This window comes from Dicentrarchus labrax, unplaced genomic scaffold, assembly GCF_905237075.1.
Source record: "Dicentrarchus labrax unplaced genomic scaffold, dlabrax2021, whole genome shotgun sequence".
NCBI classification, from domain to species: Eukaryota; Metazoa; Chordata; class Actinopteri; family Moronidae; genus Dicentrarchus; species Dicentrarchus labrax.
This window is the reverse complement of record NW_026136708.1, coordinates 1796191-1813363: the sequence shown is the minus strand read 5'-3', so window position 1 is coordinate 1813363 and position 17173 is coordinate 1796191. Positions and strand designations below refer to the sequence as shown.

Here is a 17173-nt window from a genome sequence, read left to right as displayed (position 1 = left end):
TGAGCTGCTGCTGGTCGCGGTCCTCCCTCTGACGCTGGGCAGCTCTCCAGCTGTCCAGGCCCGGCGCCCGGGCTGCACGGCACGGTGCCCAGCCACAGGCCTACGGGCCCTTAGGGCACTTGAGCCCTACATTCACAGCCAGAGCCTGCAGAGGCACATGTCACTCCACCACACACACGCCGTTGTAAGCTGGCGCTGGTGATGACCGAGCAGAGTTTAAATATGTTTTCTCTCGGGCTTGTAGATTGATCACATGTTGATCTGTCCCAAAATACACCATAGTATTAACCTCTCTATTCTCAGCCTAATGCCAGACAGAGGGATAAAGGACAGCATTTGTACAAAGAGGAAGTTGTCTTTGGGAGGTTACACTGAGGCCACGTCAGGGCCGCAGTTACCCAACCAAACAAACTGGAGCTGTTTGGAAAGTTAAAGGACAGTTTCAACAGAGGTTAAATGTGGTTCATCCACATCCAGTTTTGGGGTCAGAAGCATTAAATTCTCGTTAGACTCATCTTCAGTAGATTATGCAGGAAGAAATGAATAATAGAAGAGGCTAGTCCCTAGCATCAACAGATCAGGGTTTACTACCTAATCAGCCACTCGATCCAGAAAATCTGAATTCAGGCCAAGTCCTGACATCACTTCCTATCTCCTCCTCAACTGGCTTCTGTAACTCAGTACAATCAGCCATTGGGGGTTTCATACATTGACCTTTGTGAAAAACACAAAGACACCTATTCCTGCAGTTTGAGTATGAGTATCTACAGTACCACAACATGCACTTCATAAATGTATATGTACCTGATGTTTTCAAATTCTCCGAGGACCCTTCTCTCAAGTAAATCAAATAAATGCAAAAGAGTAGTGGTGCATTAGTGGGGACATAGACTGGTCACAGGTCAGTGTTTGGATCAGTGTCAGTCTCAGTGTGACATTTAAAATTGAGAGCAGATCATGATCTTGTTAAGTCAGTGGCCATGCTCTCACCAATCTGCTTTTAACATTTTTTTTTCACTGATGATGTGTCCTAAGACAACTGGCCCTTCCTAAGTCCTGCCCTTTCTTGCTCTGTTAGCTAGCGTTTTGCTGTCTTTTAACCATCTTTAAAATGTAACCAGCCTCAAAATGTGGTTGTCTTCAGCATAGATTAGCCTAGCACATAGCATATCCAAGTAATGGAAAGGAGAACGTTGACAGAGGTTCTGACTGAGGATTGTTCAACTGTTATTGGTGCATAGAGCAAAAAGGGGGGTTAATTGTTCACGAGTATTTAAAGGTTAACGACTTCTGCTCGTTTCATCCATTTAAGTGGCGGATTTATTTTTTTCAAGTAAATTCGAGCAAAATGACTAGTATTCTTTTATATTGTGTGAAACATTTTTTGGAATGCTCTTTAAATGTCACCAAATGATATTGTATTGTTTAATTTAAAAATAATACTGTCTCTGTCTACAGCCAGTGTGTTATCCAAAGTCCTGGAAAGAATTTTATTAGATAGACTACATTTTTATATTGATAACACAGACAACCAGTTTGGCTTCAAGGCTAAGCATGGTACTGATCTATGTATCTATGCCCTGAAGGAAGTGGTTGAAATGTATAGAAGACAGAACTCTTCAGTTTTAATTTGCTTTATTGATGCATCAAAGGCTTTTGAAAGAGTCAATCATTTGAAGTTGTTTTCAAAGCTCAGCCAAAGAGGTGTGCCCAATAGCATAATTAGGATCCTGGCATATTGGTATGCTAACCAGAGCATGCAGGTCAAGTGGGGGAATGCAGTCTCTACACCATTTGGCGTGGGCAATGGGGTTCGTCAGGGGGGGTTACTCTCACCTGCCCTTTTTAATATTTATATGAATGATTTATCTGACCAACTAAGAGCCAGTAAAACAGGATGCATGGTTGGCAACACCCTGGTAAACCACCTTATGTATGCCGATGACTTAGCTATCTTTTCTCCTAGCAGTGCTGGGTTTCAAGAGAAGCTGAACATATGTACTGAGTATGGTGTCACATTTGATGTTAAATACAATAGCAAAAAGAGTGTTGTTCTGATCTGTAAAACAAAAGGAGATACGGATTTAAACTTTCCATCTTTTTACCTGGAAGGGCAAGTTTTAACAGTAGGTAATAAAACTAAATATCTAGGACACATCATCACAGATCAAATGTGTGATGATGATGACATCTATAGGCAGCGCCGCATGTTATATGCACAAGCTAACATGCTGGTTAGGAAATTCCACTGGTGCTCAGATAAAGTTAAGATAAGCTTGTTTAAAGCATATTGTACTCCTCTGTATACTGCCCCCTTATGGACCAAGTTTAAAAAGTCTAGCATCCAGAAGCTCCAGAATGCCTAGAATGATGGTTTGCGTATACTGCTTAAAAAACCCAGGTGGAGCAGTGCAAGTGAACTATTTTGTAGGGTAGGAGTCAACATATTCCATGCACTGTTGAGAAACCTAATGCACAAATTTATTTGCAGATTGAATGGTTCATGTAACCTCATCATTATGCTGCTGTCAAACCCTGGTCTTAGTACTGTGCGATACCAGTCATCCATGTGGAAACACTGGTATCATTGCCTTTTTTAATTGTCCTGTTGTTGTTTGTGTATGTGCTGTTGTTTGTATTGGTATGTGTATTTATTGGACCATGAGTCTGGAAATAAAAGTTGATTGATTGATATACAAACAACAGTGGACCACACAATATAATGTTTAGAAAGTAAGCTTGTTCCTAGGCTTTTTTTTTTTTTATAATTTGCCTTATCACAGTTGTCAGTGTGATTCTGAATGAGCTATTCTTTCTTCTGGAACATAAACATGAAGTTCCAGTTTATCTGGTGTACTGTTTGCCTAGTGGTCCAGAGCATACTGTATCCCAGGTAACAGCAGTCCTAGTTTCAAGTCAGGACAAAGACTTTTGTTGCAAAACGTCTCCCCCTCTGGTCTTGTCATGGTTCTAATCAGTCTCTATTGTCACCAGTAAAAGAAAATGCCATCAAAATGATACAAACCATACTTTTCTTTAAGTCTTAATTTACAGAATTATTTATTAACGACCACTACGACACAGACTAAGGAATACTAAGTGAAGGGATTTTGATGGGTGATGGATGAAGAATGGATGCACTTAAAAGACATTCCAATATCTGAATTGAAGCTTGCTTTGAAATTGAGGTCAAATCCATGTCCTACTTCTGTGTGCGACAACATCAGTAGACCCTTTCCCTGGTCCTTTTCAACTGTAGACTTGGGTGGTAAATTTCAAGCTCCAGTGGAATAGCTTCTGATTTTTCCAGCATCCAACGTAACAAAAAGGATGGTGGCGAGGTCAGATGTTGTTTATCCTCTCACACACATTAAGTGTGACATGGGATCTTGCTGGCAGGGGAGCTCTGTTAACCTCCCTCAGCTGACCTCCCTGCCTGTGGGTAATGAGGCAAGACAGACGCTGTACTGCAGGGTCCCAGAGGAGGAACAGCCCCACAAACTCAGGGCCAAACACTGATGTGCCGAACTGCGTTTTCTGTTTAACTGAAGGTGTAATGGTCTGTGGATACAATTATAACTTCTGAAGGAATAAGTTCAAAATCAGAATCACATGTTTACATCTGGGACATTTTCAAAGGTGTGAATTTGGGGCTCCTGTTGAGATCATTTGCTTGTTTGTGTTTGTCGTCATCTTCTGGTTAGAACCTTCTACTGCCTTCTTCTTCTACCCTAAAAGAGCTTTTTCCCTTCCTCAAGCTGTTCCTGTGTTCCACCACAGGAGGGCAGCATGTCCAAACGTTTCTAGCTCCCACTGCCATCATCCCCATTTTAAGCTCACACACAATAACTGAGTAGTTGTTATTTAGCAATTCCAAAGAAGAAACAAGTCACTACCCGAAATCTCTCATTTGAGGGCACTGTGGTCAGCTCAGAAAGTCGAAAGAAGACACAATCAGCCTCTATTCAGTTTCTCTCAGCTGTGTTAACACCTCAGGCCTTTTTGTTTGCTTCCATAAGATACAATCCCTTTAATGGATAGTTAATACAAACTCAAAAATCTGTATAGAATTGTTTTTGAAAAGGCCCAACCTCTCCCTCAAGATCCAACGTCTCTCAGGTCCAGTTCAAGTGTTCCCGCATCAAGTTAGGGCTGGGTGGTTAATCTCGTCTCTTCAAATGTCAAAAAAACAACCTTGAGCTTTTCCACCCAAAGCACCTGGAATTTTTTACTTTTAAAGGAACTAAAAGCTTCCTTGAGTCCGTTGTTTGTTTAGGCAAATGTGTCCACTGACATATAAAAAAGCAACGGCTCTTTTTACACGTCATTTTTGCATGTGACATACAACGATGAGGACGATAGTGGATTGATGGCCCATCTGTCGGTTGCTTTCTTCTGTAACTCCATGTTGATGTGTCAAAGCACCATGAACATGAGCTGATTTACTGAGCATTCTGCCAATCAGAAATGTCCAGCACTGCAACCCCCACCCATAGAGTCCTTCTAGTTTTGAAAAGTACAGAACTCCCCCGAACTTAATTTAGACCCCAGCCCGTGCAGTGGAAACACATGGAGTTCCTCCCATGGTTCCTAGTCCCTGGGGAAAGTTATAAAAAATAAAAGCTTTGGAGAAACCTTGATCCTTTAATCGATAGTGACAGCTGAAGATAGACAGGAAAGGGGGAAGAGAGAGGGGGGATGACACGCAGCAAAGGGCCAGGGGTCTGAGTCGAACCCATAGCCGCTGCATGGCACAGCCTTGGTACATAGGGCACCAGCTCTACCATGTGAGCAATCAGGATGCCCCAAAACCTTCTTTCTTTAAGGAGGATGACATCCATAGGGCAGCTGTGGCTCAGAGGCAGAGCAGGTCGTTCCTTAATCGGAAGGTTGTGGGTTCGATCCCCGGCTCCTGGTGCCACATGTTGAAGTATCCTTGAGCAAGATACTGAACCCCGAATTGCTCCTGATGCCGTGCATCGGTGTGTGAATGTCAGTTTCTGTTCGATCGACTTTGCCATCACTGAGTGAATGTGTGTGAAAACGCTTTGAGTGGAAGACTAGAAAGGCGCTATACAACTACAGGCCTTGTTGCCACCTACTGATTGTTTCGATAACGCTAGTGGATGGATAGCCAAATTACTTGGAATTTGGTTTAAAATTACGGCTAGTGTCTGTGTTGTTGTTCTGTGAAAGCTTTCTAATGTGGGATAAAATGAACTGCTTTGATGGAACCTTAGCAAAGTGTCAGATCTGTAGTCTCGGTTCACCGCAAAAATGCATCTCCACTGAGTTTTTTGCTGTTCACACTGATAAGAAAACATCAGAACTGTGTCATGTGTCAGGCAAAAAAAACAGAATTAGACCTCTATGGGGCGCAGTGTAAACAGACCCTCGGACTGTGTCTTCGTTGCTCCGAGGGCCCAGTGATGCTCCTGAGAGGCCGGCTCTCTCTGCCAGGGTAAACACGTAAGCTAATGAATACACACCACTCATCCACACCCTACCCTGTTTTCCTAAGCCTTCCTTTTCTCTTGCAACACCACTTCTCACTCATTGGTTACCTTCTTCAGCTCAAGAGCAAATACCACATATAGGTTGCTATTTTTTGTTTTGTTGAACACACTACAAGAAGTTTTTAACTGGTTATGAAACAGTCTTGATTTCATACTGATGCTTCTGTATGACCTACATAAACAAACAAGGCCAGCAAGGCTATTTCTGTATAGTATTGAAATCAATGAAACAAGGCAGTATAAAAACTACCGCTTTTGTCTTTTTGACAATTCCTTGTAGCTGCTTTAAGGTTTCATATTTCAAGGTGGAATTCAAAACTTGTTTCCTGCTTCACATCATTCCATCATACTATTTAAAGGTAATTGTATAGCAGAGGAGAGAGCAGTTCTTCTCACTCACCAGGATTAGAAAAAAGTCTTATTTTCTGCACTTACAGACCCTAAAGATCCCATTTTATCACATTTCATCTCGTTCATTTCATCTTTCAAAAATTGCTCTATTTCATAACCTATTATTCACAATTGTACTGTACCATTACATGCTGCCAATCAGCATCAAGTGCTTCTATGCCTTATACATTATGTTTTATTCATGGGTTTTTTATATTCAAGAGGCTTCGCTGAGAACATTAGGTTGAGAGTTATATTCTGTGATAAACCGGGCTTGTGTAACACAGATCAGAGCGCTGCCATATTTAGCTCTGTACAGTACGCTGACAGGATGTACTGAAGGAGCTGGGAGGCTTCAAAGTGAGGAAAGCCCACTGATGGTACCTCAGAAGTGGGGGACATGACCCTGAGCTCCCCTTTACCTCTGTGAATGCAAATGCAGAGGAGTAAGCAGTACAAAACAAAAACACATTAGCGGCGCACTGGTTTCTGGCGTGTAGACGCAACAAAATGTTTAAACCACAATTTAAAATTGGGTAAGAATGTTGAGCGTGCAGACCTCGATGTAGTGATTTGTAAGCAGAATCCATCGACACAGGGTCTGTTCAGCATATAAACCCAGCCGCTCCTGTAATAGGCCTTGAGCCATTGTTCACCCCGGGCTCAATCTGTAAGCATTTAGTTTGTTGTTGAGAGAAATGGAAGCATGTGTCCTTTGATGACTGTCTGCAAAAAGAAGAAAAAACCCTCATTGCTTATTCTTTCAACTTTTGTGAGGTTCTGTGAAGAAGCTAATCCATTGCTATTGGTTTATTTCACCCATTTAAAGACTCATCTGAAGCTCCCCTTTGTTAAATGCACATTTTGTGGTCTTTCAAGCATGTACTACTCTGTTTATTTTTATGATTTGATGTGCTCTCAGAATGCAGTGTAGGTTGTTTCTCTCTCGCGTATTGATTTCTTGAGTTATTGACTGTCATTATTCGGTCCCTCCAGCAAGTTGCAATTGCAAGAATTAATGCAAATTCAACCAATCCCAGTGAATTGTGTGTGACTATGGACATTTTGTCCAATCACTGTAACTTTTCCACAAATGTGACCAATCGTTGTAGTTTCCTCCACAAAGCATTGAGCCCCCAACACAAACCCAAACAGTGTTTTTTTCCATGCAGTTCAATTTTCACTTTCTCCCACAATTTCATTTTAAAATGCCTAAAAACATTGCAACAAGTATCCCAATTTGTTTTGAAAAGCTTCCGTGAAATCAGGCATTTTAGGTCGCAACAAGTATTTTTCAAGTAAATGTTATTTTAAAAGTAACTTTTTCTCAGTAACACTGATGTAAAGGGCTGGTTACACCAGAAAGTTGCTCCGCTTTCATCAGTGTATGAAATAGGTACTGATCATAGGGCTGGCTGGCAAATGACCATACTGTAGATGGTAAGTTAACCCATAACACGCTAGCCAGGCAGGAATATGCTAGTGCCAGTCAGCCACAACCGACCTGGGGGACAAAGTCACTCCTCGCTAGGTCAAGCTAGCCGCTAACATGGTAGCACTAGCCTGCCACGCTAGCTTTCAGTACCGTCTAGACCTGCTCTCTTTGAAAAGAGTTCGAAGATAACTTTTGTTATGATGGCGCTATACAAATAAAAGTGAATTAAATTGATTTGAATAGTTGGTAAGCTTGTGGACTACCCGAACAATAAGTGACATGTTATGGAATAGTCAGTCCTCAGTGGAAGTAGTTAAGCTACAGCAACTCTACTCTTTACTGAAATAGCAAGCTAGCAGGCAGCAGTGGTGATCCACTGATAAATGAATGCTTTGATTAATATAATAACATAATCATAAAATAATTACTGCTCTCCTTTATTCTGTATGCTTGCTCTCCCTCTCTCTGTCTCTGTCTCTTCAACATCAGTGTAATTATTGAAAAGGTTTGTGTGTATGATATGGCTCTTTTAAGTGGTATGGCTTATCTTCTGTTCTTTAGCGTCTAACTTAAGGCTGATACACCCCCCCCCCCCAAATATTAGAATATTCTCAACCTTACAGACCATGATAGTCCCTTCAGTATTGTATTCGTAAGATCCAAGCCGGTTGTCTGACTGAGTTTGTATCTCTGCACAGAGGATGCAGGGACGTACTTCCCCAGTGTGAAGAGGGAGCCGGGCCGGTACCTGCAGCCCTGCTCGGACTCCGTCAAGGCCTGGCTGCGCAGCATGAAGAACGCTGGGAAGGTCCTCCTCCTCATCACCAGCTCCCACAGTGATTACTGCAGGCTCATCTGTGAACACATCCTGGGGTAAGACTGCCCGCACGGGGGACCACAGACTTGCCCCCTTCTTAACAAGACCAGAACCTGGTCTGCAGGGCTCACCATAATAGCCCTCATGGGATTTATAACGTAAAAGTCTCTGCTCAGTCCAAGCTGGCAGTTTTTTTGCTTTTCCCTCAACTCACAACATTCCTTACGGCTCTCACATGCCATCAGTCATTCCTTTAGTCAACGCTGGCTCACATGTCCGCCTTGTGTTACCATCATCATCACATACATATGCTACACTCACATGTATCCCAGCAGCCATCAACAGTCAACAATGAACATTTGGCTTTTTTGCCCCCCCTTTAAAGCTGCCGTAGGTAACTTTAAAAAAAACTAAACTGTTTGGTCATATTTGCTCAACCTTATATATATATCCTTATATATTACAGACAGATATAAAAAAATCAGGTTTCTCTGGCTCCTCCTAGTGCTCCTAATGGCAATTAGAAGAATCCACCAGGCCTGAACGAAAACAACCAATCAGAGCTGAGAAAGATAGAAAGAAGCTCTGGGTTGGTGGCTTTAAGATAGATGGTGGAGTCTCATTCCCAGTGTCGGTATTTGACAATTTGGGAATGATCAATGAACAATCAACAGTCTTTCTTGGCTCTGATTGGTTGTTTTCCTCCAGGCCCGGTAGATTCCGTTAGGAGCACTAGGAGGAGCCAGAGGAACCTGATGTTCTCACAGATTATCTGTGGCTCCATGAAAAAATTTAAAATTTCATTCTCACTTTCATTGTGTATGAAAGTTCTTCCTCAGCTTTGGAAGTAGGAGTTTTACAAAATATTCTTAGCACATACTAACTTATTAGATTTTCAACTTTTAAGCTTGCTAACTTTAAAGGTCCGCAAAAGCTACAAAGTTATTTTGTCAACCACTAGCAGCTAAAGTGAGTTGACGGAGACCAAAACAGAGCCAAAAGGAGAGGGAATATTATTAATTATTAATAAATAATTACTAAGCTGGGGGGAGGGGGGCGCACAATATTTAGTATCATATCATTCAAGTTTTTTATTTTAATCTTAGAGAAGTTAATTCTGGCAAATTTACGGACTTTAATGTCAGAATATTACCCTCCTCCCCTGCCTTCGTAATTTATTTATTTATTTTTTAACCTACAATATGCCATCATAGCTAACAACTAGGTACCTTAAAATCTCTGTAAGGTGAATGTATGTTACATGCTGTGCTTTTAGCTACTTCTGCTGCCAAAAATAATGAATTAATCATGTAACCAATTAACACCCAGCACTTATTGTCTTGCTTCTCAGCTTGTAGTTTAACACTGGCTTTGTGCATTAGTGGCCCTCTGTTTGCACACTGTGTGGTTTTGGCTTATTTTTGCAGCCTAAGCCCTGTTATACACTCGATCGAGCAGCAAGAGAGCCTTGAAAAAACATAGTGTCCCTGTTGCTGCTGTGCTCTAACAAACATAAGCCCTTCTTGTTCTTTGGAAGGTGTTGTTATCTCACACTGCACTCGCCTGGTTAGGTGGTCTGCTTTTTCACTTTTCATACAGCTGATTGTTCTCCAGCAGAGGCAGAAAGCAGGTCGAGTTAACGCTGCATTGCTCTGGATCAGTTTGTCTCACGGTGCCTCTGTGGCCCAGGCCTCCCCCTCACCCACCTCCTCTTGCCATTTCCTGTTAAGCAGCAAGCAGCTTGGTCATTCCTGTTGTTCCTCACCCCTCTCCCTTGCTCCCCTGCTGTTTCACTTGCTTCCCCCCTCCCCTCCTGTGTCTTTGGCCTCCAGAACCACAGCATGTGTCACCTCCCAAGGAGAGCAGTCAGAGCCCCAGCTGTGTATCAGTGTGTATGTTCAGAATCATGTTCAAGTCACTGCTTTACAAGGTCAGGGGATGCAAATTTATGTCGTGAGAGGAAGTCAGGCCAGCTTCATCTCGCCAGAGGTTGCTTGGAGAGAAGTGTGCGTCCTGTTTATCCTACACCTAAAGTGTTGTGTACCTACCTTTACGTCAGACCAAAAACGCATTGTGACAGTACTGTAAGCACTTCATTTTGAGAGAGGGCTCTCCTGCGTCACTACACAGTAGTTCCCTTTCCAGAGAAAACCATCACTGGCCTCCAGCCACTGCAGTGTGGTGAGCCGGCTGGAGGCCAGTGACAGTCAGCTGTCAGAAGTAGCACAACAAGGCCAGAGCTGTCTGACAGGAGGCTGCTGGCCGCAACCCAACAAGCTGTCTAGAGAAGCTGCTTTCACTATTTGCCACAGCCGGATAAAGGCATTTATTACCAGAGTGCTGCATAGGTTATTGATTTGTTAGTTGTTGTTAAGTCCTCTGATGTGTTGAACTTTGGTTCTGGTTTAAATGAAGTGATAACAGTCCAGACAGAGCCTTGGATCTCAACGGCTTCAACAGCAGTAATGATGTGAAAAGATAATAATCATTCAAGATGTCGTAAAACACATTTTTACTTCAAAATAATGTTAATCCACTGTATAATGATGTCACAAATATTAACAGCTGTTTATACATAGATCCAAGTTCTTCAACAAGTCCATTCAAGACATGCATCATTTAATGAACTGCAGACTACTATTAACTCAAAATCAGCATATCTGTTTGCATCTTTATTTGGGACTTATCATAACTCCAGTTTAAGAGATCCTCAACTGCATCTTCTTCTTGAAGATCCCCGAGCTGGAGATGAACTCCTTGGCTCTGATTGGTTGATTTCATTTAGACCCGGTGGATTCTTCTTGCTTTTTCTAGGAGCACAAGGAGGAGCCAGAGGAACCTGATTATTTCACAGATGACCTGTCTCATGTTCTGCTGTCAGGATATTTATTATGAATGTAAAAAGATATTTTTATAAAAATGACCGACTGCAGCTTTAATCCCTAGGCTACCACAGCTGTTTGGACTGCTAGCTTAACTTTAGCTTAGCACGATTTCAGCAGATGCAGCAGAGGTGGGGAATAACAGAATGTGGCATCGGATGAGTGGCAGGTGACTGACTTACTAGTAGTCATAGTAGTAATACATAAGCAGGATATGGGGTGGAGGATGTACACGTAGGCTTCCGTGTACCGCCAATTTATTGTGACCGGACGACCAGTACAATGTGGGGAACGCGTCGTTCAAGCAGAATCCAGAAAATAGTATAACTAAAACTACTACGTGCCTGTGGCATTGGCAGCTGTCCACGTATGTGTCTGTTTGGGAGTATATTTGAGCCTATACTGTCCACACTGTACACTTGATTGTTGTACTTGGATGTTTGGGGGTTGAATGTGAGGGATTTTTAGGGGTCTAGAGAACAGAATGACTGGATTGTCTCTGGAAAAAGAAAAAAAAATTCTGTTGTAATTTGGACCAGGATCAGTAGAGAGTGTAATAAAGTGACTTTACATGTTATTTACTAAGTCTCACTGTGAGTGATGAGGTCCCACATAAACACAGTATGTTCTGCCAAAGTTCCAACAGTTCAGGAAAAACTAACAGGAAAAATGATGTCAGCAAGCATGTAAGCAAATTGTAATATCAGTCTATTTAAGGTATACTGAGTATGTAAGGTAAGCTGCTCAGCTCACCACACAGTATGCACACTTTCATACATCCAACTGATGGGTTACATAATCATAAGTTCTCAGTAAGAAGTTTGTCCTGGTTCATAAAGCTGCTGTTTGCATCTCACCTTATATTGAAGATCCTCCTTACATACACTGTACATACTGTCTACATGCAGTAGTGTAGGTCTCCTTGGAGACACCAACCAGCTCTAAACATGCTCACTACCCCTTCTAAACTGTATCTGTATGGGAGTGTATACTGCCCTCTCAAAGTGTTTATTGGTGTAAGTATTCCCTATGCGTACACTGTTTACTGCTCCATGTTCTCCATCATCTGTACAGAGTGTTTAGCTTCACTGAGCTATTTGTGCTTGTGTAACTCAGTGTATTTGGATGCTGTCCAGGCATTGTCTTTCACACAGTGGCCAGGCGCCCATCACAGAGGTTAATGTTGTTTATCTGGCCCTTTACAGGAAGGATTTCGAAGAGCTGTTTGACGTCATCATCACAAACGCCCTGAAGCCTGGTTTCTTCTCATTGGTGCCCCAGCAGAGGCCCTTCAGGACCCTTGGTGAGTACTGGCCTGCTGCTCTCATGCCCCACTGCACTTCATCAGCCAGTGTTGAAATGTCGACAAATAGTGAAAAACACCTGTTACAGAAGCCCAGAGTGTGAAGGAATTCTTATGATAGATGATTCGCTCACATTGAATGCGTTTTCAGGAGACCGTAAGATGACTGACACCTCGGTATTTATTGAAGCTCGATCGTGCAGAACAGAGATCAGCAGCACAAGTGGAGTCACTGTGTAGATGCCAACCCAGTTCTGAAGGGTACCTCCTGGGATGTTTAACACAAACACCCACCTACCTACCCCTTTTCCACCAAGGCAGTTTGAGTGCTGGTTTGAAGCCGGTGCCTAATGTTAAAAGTTATTTTGCGTTTCGACATTCAAAGTACCGGCTCTTATGCCAGGTAATCTGGTTTCAGCGTGGGAGGGGGGCACCTTTTGGGCAGCTAGCTATGTATTTATTATGTATAACATAGATGTTAGGGATGTGATTTTGAGCTGGCACGCTAACTAGCTAGCTGTTGGTTAGCTAACATTACCCAGGCAAGCATAGCCACTAAAATCCGTTTTTTTCGTTCGTAATATTGTTTTATGTTTGAGGTTAGCCTTGATGTAAGCCAACTAGCATAACCTGGGTTACAATTGCTACAATAGGAGACATATACAGTGACATAATGATGTTGTCTCATTCCCAGCATCAATATTTGACAACTTGGAAATGAGATTTAACTATAATATTTCTTGACTCTGATTGGTTGTTTTTGTTCAGGTCCGGTGGATTGTTACAAATCCCATTAGGAGCACTGGGAGGAGCCAGAGGAACCTGATTTTTTTCACACATTATCTGTCTCATGTACTATTGTCAGGATATAGTGAAAGTTTCAGCAAATATGAAATTAGAAATTACCCACTGCAGCTTTAAGAAAGCGTTGCCTTTTAGACATTTGCAATGTCATAAATCCCTTGTATTATTTTAAGAGTGTATCGTAGGGAAACAGAGTTCAATCCAGTTGTAATCTCCTCATTCTCTAAATTTAATGTGAAGATTTTAAACAGCTGTTAGGTGTGTTAGTAAGATTTATATCAGCTGCCAACATTTCATTGGCTCAGAACCTCACCGTCAGCGATCCACGTAAGTCCAGTTACCTTCCTGGGCTGCCTTCCATCTCTTTAACCCCAGGCATCTGATCCTGGGTGCTCGTGTTGGAGGTGTGCACTGGCAGGGGCCGCCTGCTGGAATGCTCCCCTCATCTGGGTTGTCTTTCTGCCAGCAATAACACTGGGGATGCATTATGTGTGAAGACAGGATGATCCACTCTCTGAAATATTCTCTTCTCTCTCCCTCGCTCTTCCTGCGTTTTGCCACGTTGGCAGAAAAAGCATCAGCATCTGCGCCTCCTCTGGCCTCCACACACACTGACCACTCCTTTTTGAGTTGGAAACATCACTTGGTATTCTGCACTCTTAAAATTTTCTTTTTTATTTATTAGCTAATAAAAGTTTATTTATAAGAATTTGACACTGAAAGTTTATTACTTTAAGACTGATGATGAAACACTTTCCAAGCATTTGTAGAGATGAAATCCAGTATATACAGCTAATTATCAGCTCATAAATGATTTAGGAGAACTTCCACTTCTTATGTTGATTTACTCATTATCTGGAGCCTTTTCTGTGTGAGGTTTACATGTTCTGTCCGCTTTTGTGTCGTTTCCTCAAACAGTCCAAAGACATGCAGGTTAGGTGAATATGTGACTAGGTGTGAATGTTTTAGCCCTACGATACACTGGCAACCTGTCCAGGTGTACTCTACCTAATGCCCAATGCATGCTGGCTCCTCACACAGGTGTAGTGAAGTGGCTCTTATTGCCACACTTGGTTTTGTCAATGGACACTGATTCGTCCGAAGCCCTGTGGTTGGACACAAGTGCATAGATTGAAGCCTGGCAAAATGGATTCTCGCATGATCTCATGCTTTCATGTTCATGTTGTCCAAATGCCTCGCAGGTTAGCTAATCCTGGCTAAAACGATAGCGGTTGCTAGTGGATATTATCAGCTGCAGCTAGCTAGCTAGCTAGCTAATCAACATTAGCTCCATCAGTGGGTTGTAAACTCACTTGATGGCTGCTTGATAGCTACTTAATGCTGCAGTACATGATATAGCCAATGCTCAAAGTCTGGGGCCAAAGCTAACACGTCACTGGAGCAATTTTGCTCACCACTTAAGAAATGTCTTTTGATAAATTACTGTATCCATTATTGATAACAAACAGTGGCCTGGAGGGGCTTGAATTCTTTGTTAGACTATGAACCATTCATCATTTGAAAGCACAAACCATCGCTAATGTAACTGTGTAAACCATTTTGAGATCCTGATAGATTAAAGGTTAACCAAGATTAAAAGAGCAGTGTGTAGGATTTGGTCACATGGTCAAGATAACTAGTTTGAATTAAGGTAATAATTGAAGCAACAGATTTTTTTCTTGTGCAGTTTAACCTGAACAAACTATAAGCTGTGAAAGATCTACCTTGGTTTTAATGTGATATACATTAGTTATTGGTTAATACATACAAATGTGAAACAAGGTTAAACTAGCCTTGGGCTTTCTTTTTAGGTTAGGTTAAAAAACATAGTTACAACCTTGAAGTCTGTCATTTAAAATGTGCTGTAATCACCAAGTAACATGACAGAGGAGTGTATGGAAGGTGTTACATAAATCACTTCATAACCTCAGGCTCCAGAAGATATTGTACATCATCATCTTTTATGTTAGTGAAAACGCCACAGGACGTATTCAAAGCTGCTGCTCATCTTAACTGCACAGACCACATACCACTCATTCTCCTGTCTCTCTAGTCCAGTGTCCAGCTGTAAAGCTTTTACCACGAGTGTGTGTGTGTGTGTGTGTGTGTGTGTGTGTGTGTGTGTGTGTGTGTGTGTGTGTGTGTGTGTGTGTGTACACTCCCACATGTGCAGGTGCTCATCCCTGTTCTCTCACTCTCTCCTCTCACAATATTTATAGCACATTTAACCTCAGTTTGAACCTGTGGTGGCCAATACTAAGAATCTTCTTTGAAAATGCTCCTGCTGCTCTTAAATAGCAGTCAGTCAACTTAAAGACCCCCGCCTGTCCAGAGGAGTAGTTACCTACTTCAAAGAAGGGGCTCTATTGATTCCTAGATAACAGCATACCAATCATTTAAAAGGCTATTCATTAGTTTAATTACAATACTACACAACACTTACTGTCTGTTTAAATAAATCATAGGATTGCACGTAAGTGGGTAACATTGACTATATTCATCTGCTTTTAAGAATGTGGTCTGTCATTATTCGTCAGACTTTTAATCAAATATAATTGTCCTGAAATAGAAAAATCCTGGCTAAAACAGAATCACAGTAGCAACACACAGAAAGACAAGGAAACTAAAGGACCACCTAAAAAAGTTGGAGGAAAAACTATTTTGGTCTCTATAGCTAATTTCCCCATTCTTGACTGTACGGGTATTATATGAAGGCTTAAAGTTATGCAAATTATATTTGGGATACTTTGCAGCGTATAAATATATGAAGATATATTGAAGGAAACATGGTACTGTGTCAGCGTGTCTTGTTGAAGAACATCTGCAGACCTGTCTGTGCCAGCCTCATGAATAACTTCCTGGTTGCCATCAATTCACAGAGTTGAAGTTAAAAAGGAAAACAGAAAGCAAATAACCCCCAAATCTCAGGACAGAATGTTTAAAGTTTGCAAAATTACAGAAAGAAAATGCAGCCACAAGAGACTGAGAGCCTGTTCACAGGTGGTATTAGAATGCATCTTGGGTGATCCGATCACAAGTGGACTAGTGTAAACGACTGCAGAGACGCATTGTGATTCGATCACTCAGACCACTTGCCAAGGTGGTCTGGTACACATTTGACCGCGTATCTTTTGTAGTGTAAACGCTAATGCGTCCTGGGCCACATTGGAACCTACTCAACTGACATCCTGTCAGTACAGACTAAAGGTGCTGTCTATTTAGTTCACTGAAATGCAGATGATGTGTTTGGGCTCTTTTACCTGCCGAGATAAGCAGCAGATGTTTGTGTACACACTGTCCGTTTGAACTACATAAACTATAAACTTTGTGTAACCTTATTTATGACTATTAATGATTGTTAATTATTTGGGCCTTCATGTAAATTTGGGAAATGTTACACATTAAGTTATTTCTCACTTCGTTATTTCCCAGCGTGTTGGCTGGACGGCAGTACAACTTACTCTACTGCTCTCCACTGTGAGTGACTGCTGGACTGACAGCCTGGCGGCAGGACAGACGGTTTGCGGTGGGAGCAGAACGCACACAGCCATTAATGCCTTTCTCTGTCATCTGTAATGGGAAAACATCAGATTCCCACACAGTGGAAATAGCAAAAGTGTGTGTCCTGCTCATAAAGTTCAGTTAAAGCATGCCGCAGCGCACCAGCATCTCTTTTGCAGGGCTGCTGACAGCGCAGGTAAAAGTGACAAGCTATTGTGCTGTTGAACTGAAAAATAAAAAGGACTGTGATAATGGACATTAACTGACAAAATGTTCAGTATGGTACACCGCCATGAAAGCGTTTATTTGTATATAGAGCAAGGAAGTGAGATCCGATTACAAGCGGTCACTTGAGACGCATGTGGAGATGCATTCTAATGCCAGGTCTAAACTGATGTACTTAACCCAAGAAGCATGTTAATACCAGGTGTAAACAGGCTCTAATCTCATGATAATTCTGATTGGTTGATTGCTGATATGTTCACCTTCATAATCTCATGTACTGACTGTTGGAGCATCCCACAC

At 41.9% G+C, this 17173-nt stretch overlaps 1 protein-coding gene across 1 annotated transcript in view; it reads left to right on the top strand.

The window, feature by feature from the left end:
* nt5dc1 (5'-nucleotidase domain containing 1) overlaps nt 1–17173 on the top strand; it is a 66354-nt gene that overhangs the window by 31393 nt on the left and 17788 nt on the right. The window contains exons 7-8 of the mRNA XM_051409936.1: nt 8040–8214; nt 12246–12343. Of these exons, the coding sequence (XP_051265896.1) occupies nt 8040–8214; nt 12246–12343 (273 nt within the window). The remainder of the gene's footprint in view (nt 1–8039; nt 8215–12245; nt 12344–17173) is intronic.